Genomic DNA, 17670 nt, shown 5'->3' with positions numbered 1-17670 from the left:
CAGACACCAAAGGGGTTCCCGCTGGGGGAGTCCTGGAAGCTACATCAGCATTCCCAGCACGAGTCATAGGACCCAGAACACCTTGGCATTTTTCTTTTCTTTCTTTTTTTGAAACACAGCAGTTAGCTGGGACACGTCGTGTTTTAACCTTCCAGAGGTTGAAAGAGCCAGGTTCAAGGCCAAAGCAAGCAACATAGCTAACACCCATTTAAAGACAAAACTAAGAAACCCCACACCATGGACAACAAAACAATAACAACAAAACCCCCTAAAAGCCACAGTTAGTGACTGCCACCAAGTGGTGGTGAGCAGAACAGCAGGCCCTGTATCCGAGGCGCCTGGATTTTCTTTTGGTGCCTCTGCTGCAGCCTTGCCTGTATGTGGAGGCCTTATGTTCTCGACTCCAGGCTGGCCTTGTGGTGACGATGACCTGACAGTTCCTCTCAGGACCTGGATACCTGGAGGTTACTGCAATACTCCATCTCACTGGCACGAGGCTGCGCTGACCTCTCTATCCTGCAGGAAAGGAGCTCGCAGATCACAGACTTGCTGAGAACGAGCTTCTGGCTGCCATGCTCCTGCTCTTTCCTCGCTCTGGCGTGCTAGCTTTGTCTTTGCTCATTTTCTGAATGGACACATGGTTGAGATCAAGGGCATTGAGGTCAACCCTGGACTTCAACCTCCAGGGGCGGTATCCCTCTGAAAGCAGAGAGAAACCTCTGCTTTAAGAATGACACCAGCGGAGATGCAGTTCAGCCACAACGGAGCGGGCCAGCGCTGGCATGTGGGATTGAGCGGAGGCCGCTGCAAAGCTCCCATCAGTTGCCCGGCACAGCATAGGACCTCCTAATTCCTTTCTTACTTCAGGGCAGGTCTGTCACCCCTTGGGTGTCCTGTCACTCACAGAGAAGCATGTCCTGACACTCAGAAAGAAGTATGTTCAAGTTTTCCTCATTGGGAGGAACCAAAGGCTAGAGAAGACCGCCTGTCTCCAACCACTCTGCCATCTCGTGGCCTCTTTTGGAAATGACAGCTCTGCCAGGCCGGTCTCAGTGGCTTGTTGGCCTAGTCTGTCCTTAACTTCCCCCAGATTCCCCTTTCTTTGTGAGCTCTAAGAACCACTACAAAGGAGTTGCCCAGCCCAGGCCCAGCCTTTATCCCCTCTCCTGCGCTGTCTCTACCTGTCACCTGCAGTGACATGTTTGCAATACGTCTGTCCTCCCAGCAACATGCTCCCGGCTTCATCCAGGTGGCTGGCACAGATGGACCTGATTCAGCAAATGTTAGATGACTGACTCACAACCATCAAATCTGTTTTCTCTAGACAGTTACTGTTTGCTGTAACTGCTTTTGCTGTCTCGTGGGCAGTTTAACTGTGTATAACTCTATTCTTGCCCTACCAAAACAGAAGCTCAACAGATAACTCATGACCCAAACTAGAAGGTTACCATCATTAATATTCTATAACACACACACACACACACGCACACACACACACAAGGTCCCATTTGATCACTGCCATGGTATAGCAGGTTAGCAGATAGGCACGTGCATTCTATTTTGGGGGCTCAGGAACTCAGTAAAATCAGGGACTTGTTTAAGACCAACTCCTGAGTGGGGGCACTCTACAAGGGGTGCTTCTGGCTTCACACTAAACAGTTGTCCCATGCTTTCTCTCCTGGGCACCCGAGAGGCCAGGAGACCATCACGATGACATGTTTTGGGGATGGTGACAATGCAGTGTGGGCAGAGGGAACAGTGCCATGAGCCTATGGTCTAGAGAATCCTTAGTTCTCAGCACTGTCCTCTTGCTGCCAGTCAGCTGGGCAGCCAGGCTGGGGGATGACACTGGGGGTAGGGTCATAATTCATCCCAAATTCATAAATTGGGGCTTCAACTGCAAATTCACTCCTGCAATTCTGAGCTTTCGGTCTTCCCTCTGTCCCTGTCTGGGTCCAGATTTCCTCTTTAAGGACAAGAGCCACACTGGACTTGATCTCCTTTGTGACCTCATTTCACCTTAATGGCATTTTTAAAGACCCATGCGCTGGTCCAGAAGATCCAACAAAAAGCGATGTAGGGAGAGTTTATTCTGGCTCAGAGTTTAAGGGCACAGTTATCACGGCAACCAGGCACGGGGGCAGGAGGAGCAGGAGGCAGCTGGTCACATGGCCTCCACTGTAAGGAAGCAGCAATGGATGCCGGCGCTCAGCTCACCCTTCTTTTTACTCAGACAGGCCTCCAGCACTTGGAACTGAGCCATCCACATTCAGGGTGGGTCTTCCCACCTCGATTAATGAATGTGAAAACTCCCTCACTGACCTGTTCAGAGGTCTGCCTCCTATGCTGTGAGGTACTGGGGGAGGGGAGGACTTAAGACCATCAGGGGATGTTTGATTAGCCACACCCCCAATCAGGCACATGCCACCTTTCTGTGCTTGCCACCTTCTTTCTCCACTTGCCTGTTCACTCTTCGGAGAACCTGAGATCTTCCAGCCCAGGATACGCCCCTGGGGTCATTGGCCAGGAAGGCAGAGAATCCCCAAGGTGCTCTGGAGTCCTCTGCAGGCAGAGAAGCGCACAGGTGCAAAGGTCCCTGTGGTGCACACATCAGCAGACTCCTAAAGTGAGGACTGCCTGTCTAAGGCTGGGCTGGCTGCCAGCATATGCCCCCCACTGAGTGACAGGAGGGTCCCCTCAGAGAGTTGACTGAAGCCCATGGGAAGCTCAGGAGCTATCACAGGCTCCAAGTTGCCTCCACTCATTTAGAGCGAGTCTCTTCCCAACCCCTGATCTCAGTTTCTTAACTGTTGGGACAAATGAGTCCTGGTCTTCAGCTGCTCTTCCCTGTCTAGAGCCTTCTAATTGAAGTTACTAAAAGCTGTGCTTTACCTAGAGGATCAGAGGATGGGATTTTCACCTGTTGGCCATTGACTGCAGGGTATTTAAGCCTTCATGGCGCTATTAAAGAGGGCTTTTGCTACCAGTGTTGGAAGGTCTGTGTGTTGGCCTGTCTCTGTGTGTGTTTCCTCAACCTCCAGGCCCTTGCCCGAAGCTCACGAACTAGGTTCTAGTGCATAGAGTGCAGACGGTGGGGGGGGGGCGGGGAGGGAGTGGAGGTGAGGGTGGGAGTGGGGGGTGTGTGCGCCTGAGGGTCTGTATGTGTACCAGTAGTGTGCAGGAGCACACAGAGGCCAGAAGAGGGCATTTGATTCCCTGGAGCTGGAGTTACAGGTTCTGAGCAGCCCTGGGAATACAGGGAGCTGGCCCAGGGTCTTCAGCAAGGGCAGCTAACACTCTTAACTGCAGAAAGATATTATCTGGGAATGTATATTTTTACCACCCAAACAGAGGAAGAAATTAAAGACATATGTGGAAAAGGTTTCTGATTTGATTCTAAAAGGAAAATTAAGACTTCGTCAGCTGATGGGAATGGACCCAGCAGAAATCGTAGTACCTTTTACTAAAGAAGAAATTTCCTCTTTATGGGCAGAAAATGAAAACTGGCAAAGAGCTTGCAGTAATTTTTTGGGAGAGATTAACAACAGTTATCCCTAAAGCGAGAGACTTAAGCTCACAAAAAGAACCAGTTTGGTCCTTGCTCGCGTCATATGGGGAACACCAATCTCTGAAGCTGCTATGTTCTATACTGATGCAAATAAATCAGGAAAGGAAGCTTACAAATCAGGAAACTTAAGTAGAGAGGTGCACAGCCCCTATGATTCTGTGAAAAAGTCAGAATTGTATACCATTCTCATGGTACTAATGGATATTACAGAACCTCTCAATATAGTTACTGACTCTCAATATGCAGAAAGAGTTGTCTTACATATTGAAACTGCTGGACTTATTTCTGATGAGTCAGAATTAGTTTCGTTATTTATATAATTATAGGAAATTGTCAGAAATATGAATCATTCCTACCAGGTTCTCTAGCACAAAGTAATGATGAAATTGACCAGTTATTAATAGGAAATGTTCTGGAGGCCATACAGTTTAATTAAAAAAACACCATGTTAACATCAAAGGTTTGGAAAATCACAAAAAGGGTACATGGAACCTGATAAAGCAGTACTCCAGAACAGGGGACCCGACCTAGGACAGAGCCAGCATTCAAGGGGAAGTACCTGACATACCAAATCATTAGATAAAGTTACTAAACATCCCAGAATCCTGGATTCACCCATTCTCCTCATCTAATCTCTTTCATGATAACCAGTTTGGGGGACGCCCATATTTGTTTGTTAGCAAAGATGGGGCATGCTGCCTTCCTGCTCGGTGCCTGTCTTCTATAGAAATTTCTACGTGATCTGTTAGCAGGTAATTTTGTGGGATTGACTCTATGTAAATGTGACTGCTAGAACAAAGAGTGAATGCCTTGCTCCAAGGCCTCGTGGTGTGGAGGAGTAGAGCAGGGTCACTCCGTTACCCATGCAGAAGTCACACTGCTGAGGTGTTTTGGGAATGAATCCAATTTCAAAGGGAAGAATCAAGGCTTCACAAGGTTTCCACAGATATGACAGCAACTTTTCCAAAAGACAAGTGTTCCCGCAGCTCTGCAAAAACGGGTTGCTCCACATGGATTTGGACGTGTACACTTCCCGTGGATCTGCCTATTGATCTGTCAGCTGTGCATTCACTATACAGTATTGTGGTCTCCAGCAATCTCAGGTCTTTGATGGGGTTGAAGATTAGATAGTCATAGTTACTATCCTCCCATATCTTAGTAAAGACTTAGACTTTCCAGGATAGGACAGCTATTGGAATAATCTCTGCAATTTGCCAATTACCTATGGCTTGGACGTTTAGAATGCATTTCTTGCTTGATGTTGTTCTTGTTGGTTGTAGCTTCAGCTTTGCTTATGTTATTGCCTTTTCTTTCTTCTGCATGATACTTGATTGTTGTTTTCATTGTAGATAGTGTTAGGATTAGAACCTTCTTATTTAGAAAAAAAAGGAAAATTTTGTGGGATTTTGATCCATTTAGCCAAAGACCTTTGGGAAGCAATCCCTAGGGTATGGTCTTACCTGAGTATATGAGCGCTTAAAATCTGAGGAGGAGAGGTCATGTTCTCTCCCTTTCTCGCTTGGGTGGCTGAACCCCAGCTACCCTAGACAGAACTGCAGACAACAGCAGCTGGATTGTGGTGACATCTAATCTATTCTGTACCAGTGTTTATCCCCACTTTATACCAAATTATCCTTATTTTATATCTAAATAAATTCTTGAGATCTTTTAACAAACTCATGTGGGTTCATGTTACATGGTTGGACCATTTCTCCATCAGCCTCCAAAGGTGATGGGTAGGAAGGGACTTCAGAATAAAAAGTCTCACAGTTGCTATCTGAACAAATCTAGAGATTTGTTCTAGCCAGAGAAGGTCCCTCCCAACAGAAGTTACCTTGAACCTGACAGGTGACCAAGAGTGAGAACCAGGTCCACCAGAGTGAGCTGTCACTAGTATATTCCATCTGGCTGTATCTGCATTCAGTCCCTGAACCAGGGACCTAGCCTATCTTTGGGGTCCTCCTCTTTCTGTCCTCGCCTCAAGCTTCTTGATGTCAGCTCAGATTTGTAACCAACCCCAAAGTACAGTCTCACAAACATGCCAGGGGCTAGAGACTGCATCTCTTTATTCCCAGTTGGACAGGGCTCTGAGTAACACACAGGACATAAGATAGGGCAGAAACCAACTTTGGGGATAGCTCAATGCTGGACATTTGGAGAACTGGCTGTGATTCCTGGCTTTCTTCTTGACAGAGACCCTCCAATGCTCACTATACAGGGGCTTCCCCTCTATCTGGGCTATTTTCTCAATCCACTGGGTATAGTTCGACAGCACGGTGTATATTCCTGGGGAGCCTTTTTGTCCACAGCTCCTGCCCCAGCTGATGATGCCCACCTGGTACCACCTACTGCCAGGCTCTGTGTTGCAGACAAGCGGTCCCCCACTGTCTCCCTGTGGGCAGAGAACACAGTGCAATATTAAGTCCACCTTAAGTTGTCCATTGAGGCCAGGCACAGCTCCATTGACTTCACCTACTCAAATTTGTCAAATAAATGTTGTTACCACTGACCAAGGTAACTACTTCATCCTGGCCCGGTGGGAGAGCTGTCCTGCTCACGAGTAGCTTATGGAGTCATAGGGGGCACCATCTAAGGCCATCAGTGTTCAGGGTCCAGGAAAGAGGGCTTGATGAGAAAGAAACTCCAGAGAGAGTCCAAAAGATAGGAAGAAGGAAAAGTGGTTCAGGATGTGAGTTTTTTCAAAGCGGGCTCTGGAAAGGGCAGAGAAGAAAGCACACGCACGCTGTGGGGAGGGCCGTGTCAGGACAAGACTTCGACTCCCAGATTCTACATTAAAAAAGCGAGGCATGGTGGCATAAGTCTGCAACCCCAGTTCCAGAGAGGCAGAGACAGGTGGGAAGAGTGGAGGAATCCTGTGGGCTTAGCGTCCATGAAGACCTGAAATCGACTGTGGACTTGTTGCGTGCTGACCCCCAGATGGGTGTCAACAGCGTCAGGGCTTACTCTGTACACAGACTTCACTCAAAGACTCTAAGTCCCTGTGGCTCAAGGCCCTCAGGTCTGTGTGTTTTTCAGTGTGTGTGTGTGTGTGTGCGTGTGTGTGCATGTGTGTGCATGTGTGTGCATATAAGTACTTCTGAGTGTACACATAGTTTTGAGCATGTGCGGAGGTCAGAAAACAACTTCGGCTCTAGTCTCTCAGACGTCACGTCCACTAACTACTGTTGGACTTTTTGTTTTGGTTTCAGTGTGTTTGTTTTGCTTGGTTTTGTTTGTTTGTGTTGTTTTGAGATAGATCGTTCTCTCAGTAGCCTGGAGTTGCTTGTTAGGTTGGCTGGTCTTGTAATCCCAGGGAGTCTCTTACTTTCTCCACGCTGAGAATACAAGTGTATGTGGCCGTGTCTGACTTGTTTTCCATGGGTTTGGGAAACCACACTTAGGTCCTTATGCTTGCTTTACTGACTGAGCCCTTTCCGGAGCCTGCAGTCTAGATTCTGAATCTATTCAGGGGAGGGAGACACTCTTGCAAGGAAAACACCTATGGGCTGCAGGTTGAGGGAGGGGCCGCTGCCCCTCGTTACCTGGCAGGCATCATAGCTCTCGTTATCATACGCAGCACACAGCATGTTATTGGTCAGCATTGGGAACACCTTCGTGCATTCCTCCCAGTCCGTAATACGCATTGGCACCTTCATCAGGTCGGTTGTCATAGATAATTTGTCAGCTGGCGTAGAGAGAAAGCACATTGGAAAAGCCACCAGGTGTGTGTGGGGTCCTTATGCAGACAATGAAGCTGATTTGACCTGGAGAGAGGCACATACCCTCCTGAACCAGCCCAAAACACTCTCCTTCATGCTAATCATAGACTCAGTATCCACAGCCTTCGGCTAACCTATACCTGAACTTTATCTGTCATCACCTAAGCTGTTCTACTTAACTCTGCCTCCTGCCTCCTCTCATTTAGAACCTGAGTCCTCTTCCGGACCATCTCCACCCAGCTCCAGGACTTGACAACCCCAAGAAGCACACTAGTGTTCCCTGAAATTCCCATCCCTATGATTCATTGCATATACCTAGTCACCGTCTCTGGTTGTACCATAGTGAAAAAAATTATGATTATGATTTCCAGCACTGATAGATTGGCTGGATTGTCTTTTGCAAAGATCTAAACATATCTCATCTATCTATCTATCTATCTATCTATCTATCTATCTATCTATCTATCTATCTATATGTGTGTGTGTGATTGTGTTATATGGTATATATATATATGTGTGTGTGTGTATGTATGTATGTATGTACATGTGTATCTGTATCTGTGTGTGCACACGCACGAGAGTGAGTGCCCACAGGGGCCAGAAAGGGCATCAGATCCCCCTGAGCTGAAGTTCCAGGCAGTTGTGAACCTCCCAGCACAGGTGTTGGGAACTGAACTCAAGCATCCATCCCACCGCAAGAGCAGTATGTAACTTACCCACTGAGCCATCTCTCTAACTCCTGGCTGGATCTTTAGGAGGTGCACAGTTTAAATCTGAACTGTCTCTCAGAATAGACCCATGTTCTGAACATTTGTTTCTCAGCAGATGGGGCTGAGTTTGGAGGGTGTGGAACCTTTATGGGGGGGGGGGCCTAGCTGGTAGAAGTAGGTCTCGAGGACCAGGCCTTTGAAGGTGATTTTTGCTTCCTGGTTCTGTCCTGTTCTCTGCTCCCTGGGCTTATGGCAGTGTGCCCTATGCTACCTATCACCCCTGGGCTCAGAGCTGCTGTGCCCAGCCTTTCCCAAATAATGGACCAAGATTCTTGAAACCCTGAGACAAAAATAACCCTTTCTTCTCACATGTTTCTGGGAGATATTTTGGTCCCACACAAAAATTATTAGAACAGAAGGAGTGACAGGAACCAGTGTCTAATTCCTCCAGTAGCAGGAATTTGCCTGAATGTCTCAACTCTCATCACAGAAATTCATAGTTGCTTCCCTCCCAGGGGGCTATAACCTTGTAGGTCACCACATACTTCCTTCCCTGCTTCTAAGTCTTGTCTGGAACCAGCAGCCATGTTCTACCTGTCTCCCTCTGCTAAGCTGCTGAGAGAAGCCAAATTCCAGGCACAGCTCACAGGAGGCATCGTTGTGGGCCTGAGGCTTGCTTCAGCTGTAGGCTGTGTGGTTCCGGTCTCCTACTCACTGCTTGACTTTTGTGGGGGTTTCTTACAGGGACAGTCAAGTGGGGATTTACTCACACATTCCTGCTCCACATGTTTCCTATTTTGACTAAGTAACAGCCTGACCTGTCGCAAATGATAACATTAACTTGTAGGAGTGGCTGGACAACATTTGAGTAGCATTAGAAGCCTAGCCTGGGGTTGGGCATCATGAAAACCTGTAGGAACCCAGGTAGGAGACATTACTATGTGAGAACTAAGGTAGAACACAGGGGCCTTTGGGACCACTATGGTGGTTGAAATCCCATTAAACAGAGAGGACCACTCTGTGTTGGCTGACCACACCCAGGGATTGGTCCAGAGCTGGCATCTCAGCCACAGCATCTCTCTAGCACCCAGAGGAGACTGAGCTGAGGCTCCCAAGAGCCTTCCTTCACCAAAAGCCTCTCCACCACCCTCTCATCTTCTGTGTCCTATCTCACAGCGCCCCCAGATCCTGTAGTCCCCACGAGGCCCTGGGCAGTCACATACCTGAGTTGGTTATGCCCCATCCTGCCACCCAACATTCATGCCAGCTGGAAGGGGCGGGATGGAGAGGCAGACAGATGGGCACTGTCAGGTCGTTGAAGCGGATAGGGCTGGCCAGCAGCAACAAGGCAATATCATTATCCATGTTGGTTCTTTTAAAGTTTTTGTGGCGAATTATGTTGGCGACCTGTATTTCCGTGGGTAAGGCAGCTAAGTCATTGGTTCCCACTTTGACAGTCAGTCCTATTGGTCTGAGGACACAGACAAGAGGGAAGGAAGAAGAAGAAGAAAGGAAGCCTGAATGAACAGAAGTCAAGGGGTCCAAAACCTCTATACCCATTGTAGTTCTAGAAGCCTTCAAGGCCTTGTCCTACTGGGGCAGCTGCTCAGCAGGTTTAAAGACTGAAAGAATACAGAAAAAACATGTTATCTACTTTCCTTGCTGTTGTGATCAAGTATTTGACAAGAAACTATGAGAAGGGAAGCTGATTTGGTCTCAGTTTAAGATTTGGATCACAATCCCTGACTTCAAACTCCACGACAGAGCTACAGTACTGCAAACAGCCTGGCATTGGCATAAAAACAGACAGGAGGACAAATGGAATTGAATAGAAGACCCGGATATTAATCTGCACACCTATGAACGTCTGATTTTTGACAAAGATGCAAAAATATTATGCATGGAAAAAAGAAAGCATATTTAACAAATGGTACTGGCATAACTGGATATCAACATGTAGAAGATGAAAATAGATCCATATCTATCACCATGCACAAACTCAAGTCCAAATGGATCAAAAACCTCAACATAAAGCCAACCATACTGAACATCATAGAAGAGAAAGTGGGAAGTACACTTGAATGCATTGGCACAGGAGACCATTTCCTAAATAGAACCCCAGTAGCACAGACACTGAGAGAAACAATAAATAAATGGGACCTCCTGAAACTGAAAAGCTTCTGTAAATCAAAGGACACAGTCAACAAAATGACAGCCTACAGAATGGGAAAATCTCTTCACCAACCCCACATCAGACAGAGGTCTGATCTCCAAAATATACAAAGAACTCAAGAAATTGGTCTTCAAAAGAACAAATAATCAAATAAAAATTGATTACAAACCTAAACAGAGAACTCTCAACAGAGGAATATAAAATGGCTGAAAAACACTTGAGGAAATGCTCAACATCCTTAGCCATCAGAGAAATGCAAGTCAAAACAACTCTGAGATTCCATTTTACACCTGTAAGAATGGCCAAGATCACAAACACTATGAAAACTTATGCTGGAGAGGATGTGGGGTAAAGGGAACACTCCTGCATTGCTGGTGGGAGTGCAAATTGGTACAGCACCTTTGGATAGCAGAATGGCAATTTCTCAGAAAATTGTAAACAACCTTCCTCAAGACCCAGCAATACCACTTTTGGGTTTATACCCAAAGGATGCTAAATCATACCACAAGGACATGTGCTGAACTATGTTCAAAGCAGCATTGTTTGTCATAGCCAGAACCTGGAACCAACCTAAATGCCCCTTGACTGAAGAATGGATAAGGAAAATGTGGTATATTTACACAATGGAGTACTAGTCAGCAGAAAAAAATAATGGCATCTTGAAATTTGCAGGCAAATGGATAGATCTAGAAAACATCATATTGAGTGAGGTAACCCAGATACAGAAAGACAAATATCACATGTACTCACTCATAAGTGACTTTTAGACATAAATCAAAGAAAACCAGCCTACAAACCACAATCCCAGAGAACCTAGACAACACTGAGGACCCTAAGAGAGACATACATGGATCTAATCTACATGGAAAGTAGAAAAAGTCAAGATCTTCTGAGTAAATTGGTAAGTGGGGACCATGGGAGAGGGTTTAAAAGGAGGGGAAAGGAAGGGAGGGGAGCAGAGAAAAATGTATAGCTCAATAAAATTAATTTTAAAAAAGATTTGGTTCACTATGACAAAGAAGGCATGGCACGGGAGGGTGAGGCTACGTACCTATATTTGTATTAAACAGGAGCTGATGAGACTTTGGCTGGAAGTGGGCTGAGTTATCAAGGTCCACCACCCAGTGACATACTTTTATTTACTCTCGAATTGCCTAAAGGATCCCCAACCTCCCAATACAACACTACAGCCTGGAGACCAAGTGTTAGAACACAGAAACCCGCGAGTGCCATGGCACACTCAGGCAGTAACACAGGGAGTAGACTTGTGACCTTCATGATTCCAGACCTGAATGAGATACAAGTGTTTAACAGAGCAGAGACAGATTTCAGTTATGGGCTCTCTGAAGATTCCCCACCCCCCACTTTGCTGCCTAGTTTTATGTCAACTTGATAGCAAGCAAAAGTCATCCAGAGGCAGGAAGCTCAATTAAGAAAATGCTTCCATAAGATCAGGCTGTAGGCAAGCCTACAAAGCATTTTCTTAGTTATTGAAGGGGAGAGACAAGCCCCATTATAGGTGGTGTCATCTCTGAGCTGGTCCTAGGTTCTGTAAGAAAGCAGGTTGAGCAAGCCATGAGGAGCAAGCCAGTCAGCTGCACTCCTCCATGGCTTCTGCATCAGCTCCTGCCACCAGATCCAGTCCTGTTTGAGTTCCTGTCCTGACTCCCTTCAGTGAAGGACTATTATGTGGAAGTGTAAGATAAATAAGCCTTTTCCTCCCCAGGCTGCTTTTGATTGTGGTGTTTCATCGCAGCGAGAGTAACCCTAAGACACCCCCAAAGGACCGATTGCCATAGAGCAAACCAGCTGTCAGAGTGCCAAGGTGCTGCCTCACAAATCAGCGATCACTTTGATGTCATTAGCTCCGCCGGCCATTTAGAAATGAGGACCGGAGTTTCACCTGGAGCTTCCACTGGCCACACAGAAAGAACTTCCTGAGAAAAGCAGCGGTCAGGTGAGATGGCCAGGGTCTCTTTAGCTCTCCTAACCGGTCTCCGAGTCTCCTTCAAGAGCAGGAGCTAGCGTGCTTGGCTTTGGTGGGTCTGGAGATAGAACCCCTGAGATCAAACCTGTTTGGCAAAAACACGACCGCTGTGCCATCCTGCATCCCATTCTGTATCTTATTTTATTATTTTGCGACAAGGCCTCTCTCACTTAGCTGCCCTAGCTGTCCTCAAGTGGGTGTTCTACTTGCCTTGGGTTGCCAGTAGCTGGGATTACAGGCTATGCCTCCTCTTTCTGCAGTTTTCTTAAGCTTTCTAAACGAGGTGAAGACAAAAGCCAGACTTTCCTTCCTGCCTTTGTTTACTGGGTATGCACTTGGGCAAGCTAAATACATTTGTCAAAACTTAATTTTCCTAGCTACAACATAATGGTTTCTTTAACCTCCTTTCAGAGGTCATTGTACAGTCAAATGAATTAGTATCAAAGAAAAGTCCAGGCAAAGGCCTCAGTGCGTGGGTAATTGCCAGGCAATCCTGGGTGCCCACTGATGGCCTAGGACAAATCAGTCTCCATAAGAACAAAGAAGGGGGGCAACAGAGAGCCAAAGAGGCCAGATGGGAAGTGTCAGAACTTCCTTCTAGAAGCACTTGAATGTCTTAGGAGAGGTAAGGGACCAAGCCATCTGACTCTGTCAGCTGCAGGTGTCCCTAAAAGGGACAGGGGTGACCACAGGCAATGTCTCAGGTCAGTTGCTTTGGTGTCCAGAGTGATACTGGGGAGGAAGGGAGTCATTTTTGTCTGCCTAGGAGGTAATTGTACTTGGATCCTTCTCGCAGCCTGTGTGTGGCTGAGAACGTGCCACCCCCGGATAACCTGGGCCCTCAATACTTACGAAATCTCATCATCATAAAAGCAGTGCGCCACGGTGACGATCCACCACTCGCTGAGAATGGAGCCACCACAGAAATGATGTCTCTTTTCTTGAATGCTCACCTGCCATGGAAACTCACCCACCTCAGCCTCCTGCCCTCCTATGATCCTGGAGTGCCGAGTTTTGCTATCATACAGGGGTCTTGTACCACATTCTGCAGGGAGGGAAAACCGAAGGGAAAACTAGATCATCAGTCAACCTCTGTCGGGACAGGCTGGGTCTAGCTTGGGGGGAGAAATCCCTGGGGATGGTCTGAGGCCAGGACACCAAGGTTTCCCCACCGTGATAGGATAGGATAGGAGCCCATCACTCTGGATGGGGTAGGGGTGAAGGTGTTTTGACTCTGTCTACATTCTTCATGGGGTCTCAGGCTGGCAGCTTTACCAAGCCTGCTCCTACACAGAGAACCTGGAAGAAGACACTTTCAAAGGCCAACTCCAGTGTGGGGAGAAAGATGTGACGACTAGAGATACGCAACAAGTCTAGTAGCTATGACACAGGACTGGCAAATATCTCCCCTTACAAAGCAACAGAGATTTGAGGCGTGAAATCAGTCTGCTGACCCTCAAATGGCTAGTGGCGTGGTCTTGTCACCATAAAGGCCCTGAAGAAAATAGAGGCAGGGGTAGGGAGATGGCCAGGTTGGCAAAGTTCTCACCACGCAAGCACAAGGTTCTAAAGCCCATGGGTTCTAGAGCCCATGTTAAAAAAAAAAAAATCAAGGTATGGTAGTGTGTTTGTAATATCAGTGCTTGGGAGACAAAGACAGGCATAACCCTGAGGGTTCACTAGCCAGCCAGCCCCACCTACTTGGTGAATTCTAGGCCGGTGATTCTAGGTCACAAAAGACAAGGTGGACAGTACCTGAGGAACGACACTTGAGTTTGTCCATGGCCTTTACAAACATGTGCATACACGTGTGCACTGCCCCGAACACACACACACACACACACACACACACACACACACACATACACACATATGAGGGAGAGTCAATGCACAGAGAGAGAGATACTACAGAGTTGGCTCAGTGAAGGAAGCAGAGGCCCAGACAAGCCACTCAACATCAGAACCCAGACGGGCAATGCTCCCGCAGTGCTCAGACAGGGCACAGTCCCACCCACCGTTGCCTTCACCCTGGGATCCCCACACTGCACTTCTACCCTACAGAGCAGTGAGACGAAATTAGTGTGACTTAAACCACTTAGCCTGTGTTGTGACAGAGTCCTGGATAAGGAAGAGGTTCACAAGACCCCCAAGAAGCCATGAAAAGTGCCAGAACCCACTAGAAGCCTTCATTATTGTCATCTGGTCCGTGTTGTGCCACTCGGCAGCTGGGGACACAGATGGCAACTACTGGGCTGTGTAAGGAAGCCTGGCTTCAGCAGTGCTTGTCCAGAGCCTTAAGCTGTCTGTAATACATAGATATTTTCTTCGGGGCTTTTGGCATCACGGTTTACCTAACATGCTCACAGTGCTCACCTTGTATCTGGCGCTGTTCTAGGCGCTGTAGGAAGATAAACTCACAGTTTTCATGATCACCCTGAAGCCGTGCTACCCCAGACACAGGTTAAATAACTTGTCTAAGGGCACGAAGCCTAGTCAGTGGCCTGACCAAGATCTAAATCCAGGCCACCTGCTTCTCAGCACTCTGCCTGGAATATTCACGCCTCGACAGCCCGCTTGCTCTCGTTTGGGCTTCCCCCTAAGAACCACTTCTTCAGTGAAGCCTCCTCTGGTCTGACCTCTGCCCTGGCCAACCTTGTTGTCTGTGCAGCCTCAGATGTCGCCATTGCGTTACAATGATTGTGGAGTGCTTCTGTCTGCTGCTGACCCCAGAATGCCAGCTCCAAGTGGAGAAAGCAACACGCATGTCTTGGTGATGCTGTGTCTTGAGGATGGGCCATATCTGTGAGAGACGCACTCAACAATCAATGGACTTGACCCTCTGACCGAAGGATTCTATGCTAGAACTGTCTTAGGGGGAAAACAATCTGCCTACTGGAAGATGTCCCTTCTGGGGGTTTCATAATAGCAACAAATGGGAGACCAACTGGTGTCATGGTATTTGTGCCCTGAACTATTTCTCAGCTGTGAAAATGAGGCTCGTGGGGAGTTTCTAATGATGTGGGGGAGGTACTTGTGATATAAAGGTGAATGAAAAGATCAGGATAAAAATCAGATTTGGGGGGTCAGTGAGAAGGCTCGGTGGGTAAAGCCACTGTTGCCGAGCCTTCCCATCTGAGTTCCAACCCAGGGGAACTAAATGGTATGAGGAGGGCAGTGGATTCCCATAGCTGCTCTGTGACCTCCACATGAGTGCTATGAGACACACCACACACCATACACTGCACACACACACACACACACACACACACACACGATTAAAATGTAATAACTTCAAAAAAATCCTATTTGAGCCTTATGTGATTTATCTTGTTACAAAAGTGGATGTGCACATGTGGGAGCCAATGTATCAGGATATCCCCAGAGAGACGCTTGCCTGACTAGTGAGTGCCGACGCCAGGCCTCTCTCTGATGCAGCTACAGAACCCTAGCTGCAGACAGCAGAGGCTGGTTTGTGATCTCCTTGTCCAATGACCCAAGGAGACACTCCTTAGCCTTGCTTATCTCCTCTCTTATTTCATCCCTAAAACGGGTAAGAAGCACTCCGCCCATCAGATATGACGATGGTATTTGAAGTGTCTGTCAAAGTGCTTGGCACAGAGCACAGTCCTCGAGCCACAGTTGATTCACGACTTCTCGGAACCACTTCGCAGGGAAGTCCCCATGAGACTGGCAGACAAATCCCACTCTCCACATCTTTGGTCCTGTGCACACCCCACAATGCCAACATAGAAGCAGCCAGAACACAAAGCCTGAAGGTAATGTCAGCAGCTTCCACAGTGAGAAGTCATTTGGCAACTTGGAGCCTTTTCCCACTGGACTCCAGAGTCCCCAGGCCACTCTGAAGGCTGGGGAGACAGGTTGTCTCAGCTCAGAGGCAGTATGAAGAGCACCGGAAAGAAGTCTGGGTGTTGCTCAGACTGGTGTAAGTCAATGCTGTGTCCCTGTGGTTGTGGCTTTGGGCTAATTTCCCCCACCCTGAAGTTGTAAGATAAACCTGGATTGTCTAAGAGGAGAATGGAGGTTAGTTAGCAGCATTGCCCTTACTGCTCTTGGATTTCTCTCTGCAGGTGTGATATGACCAACTGCCCCAAGTTCCCATCCCCTCGGCTTCCCATCCATGACGGACTATGCACCCTTGAACTGTGAACCAGAAGAAGCCCTTTCTCCCTTAAGTGGCTTTTGTCAGAGTATTTTAGCGTAGAAATGGGAGAGAAGAGTTAAGTCACTTGACTACTTCCTGGCCCAAGCTCTGGGCACTTCCTCATTCATTGGTATTGGTGAGGTAGAATTCTAATTTTCCAAGCTAAAACTTGGAAACTCCAAGATTAGACAGGTATGCCCCAAAAGGGATGGGTGAGGGGTCTGTGCTCTTGGAGGTGACCTCCTGGTGGCCCGTTAGCTAACTCATGGGTCATGTCCACTGTTTCCTTTGTCCTTAATGCTCACCACATAGGATGACAGGATGAAGGAAGGTGAAGAGAGCAGGTGTCCTGGCTGGCCCTACTTGGGTCAGCAGCTCTGGCCAGAGGGAGAGAAGTCCACGTACCAATATTTGCTCCCAGGGTGTGGGCAACAAGCAGCAGAATGGAGGGCAGGATCATGGCCCTGGCTGGGCTGTGTGCTGGAAGTTAGGAGACTGAGTCCATGGTGTCAGCTGGGTGCTCAGATTTCTTAAGCTGCCAGGCTACTGATGTCACAATGGCTGTGTTGAGAGCTCACACGAAGTCACAAAGACTCCTCTTAAGTCATTGTCTTTCTGTGATGCTTCACCCAGGACTTCACTCTTGAAGACTTTCCCTTTGGAATGTCCCTTACAGTTGGCCTGATTTCTGTCCTTACCACACAGCCCTCTTTAGACGCTTTGTGTTTGGTCCCGTTATAACTGTTTCTTCTTAAGGTTCATGAACTTCTCTTTCTGGGGAGCCTACCACTTTGGGGTATACCTGTAAAAGTCAGGTGAGGCTTGCAAACTGGCTGCTAGGCTGGGCACTAGTTGAGCCTTGCTGAGACAGACATTCTTATTGACTAAATAGCTACCAGATTCTCAGCCTCTTTGGCGTGCTGATAGCCATTGTTGGACTACACAGGCCACACTGTGTCAATCTAAGAAGTCCCAGTTTTGATACACATGTATTCATTTTTGATACACATGTATTTTATTGGTTATGTTCCTCTGAAAATAGACCTACCACCCATGTCCCCAATGTAGGATATCTCCATCAGCTCTCCTTGTCCCAGGGAGCAGAGAGCCATAGGACCCAGTCACACAGATAGAACCTGCACAGTCCCGTAGAGTACAGTCTTAATAAACCATAGCTTCTTAACCTGAGGGTCATGACCCCAGGTGTGGGGTCACATGACTGAATGTGGGAGCTGTGAAAACTTGAGCAACAGTGAATGAAAAATAAATGGAGTAGTGATCAGAAGTTTTTCTGGGAGAGCTTGTCTACGTGGCCCTGTGGGAGGTGGCCATGTCTGTGGTTTTCAACACA

At 47.6% G+C, this 17670-nt stretch overlaps 1 protein-coding gene across 1 annotated transcript; it reads right to left on the bottom strand.

The window, feature by feature from the left end:
• Window positions 1-5633: 5633 nt before the first annotated feature.
• On the bottom strand, window positions 5634-16779 carry LOC119800485 (serine protease 55-like). The gene is made up of 5 exons (XM_038310682.1): window positions 16725-16779; window positions 13010-13202; window positions 9221-9468; window positions 7111-7253; window positions 5634-5960 (listed from the first exon to the last, which is right to left on the bottom strand). Exons 1-5 carry the CDS (start codon window positions 16777-16779, stop codon window positions 5634-5636), a joined length of 966 nt encoding a protein of 321 aa, XP_038166610.1.
• Between the last annotated feature and the right edge of the window lie 891 nt (window positions 16780-17670).

Source organism: Arvicola amphibius, chromosome 13, assembly GCF_903992535.2.
Source record: "Arvicola amphibius chromosome 13, mArvAmp1.2, whole genome shotgun sequence".
NCBI classification, from domain to species: Eukaryota; Metazoa; Chordata; class Mammalia; order Rodentia; family Cricetidae; genus Arvicola; species Arvicola amphibius.
The sequence above is the reverse complement of the archived record's forward strand: the minus strand, read 5'-3'. Positions and strand labels throughout refer to the sequence as shown.

Bases quoted from the DNA above. Each gene is read 5' to 3' on its own strand.
- LOC119800485 (XM_038310682.1), bottom strand. From the start codon at position 16,779: ATGATCCTGCCCTCCATTCTGCTGCTTGTTGCCCACACCCTGGGAGCA. The intron at 13,203-16,724 runs GTACGTGGACTT...CCCTCCCTGCAG, and splicing joins CACCCTGGGAGCAAATATTG to AATGTGGTACAAGACCCCTG. The intron at 9,469-13,009 runs GTAAGTATTGAG...CTGTGTCCTCAG, and splicing joins TTTTATGATGATGAGATTTC to ACCAATAGGACTGACTGTCA.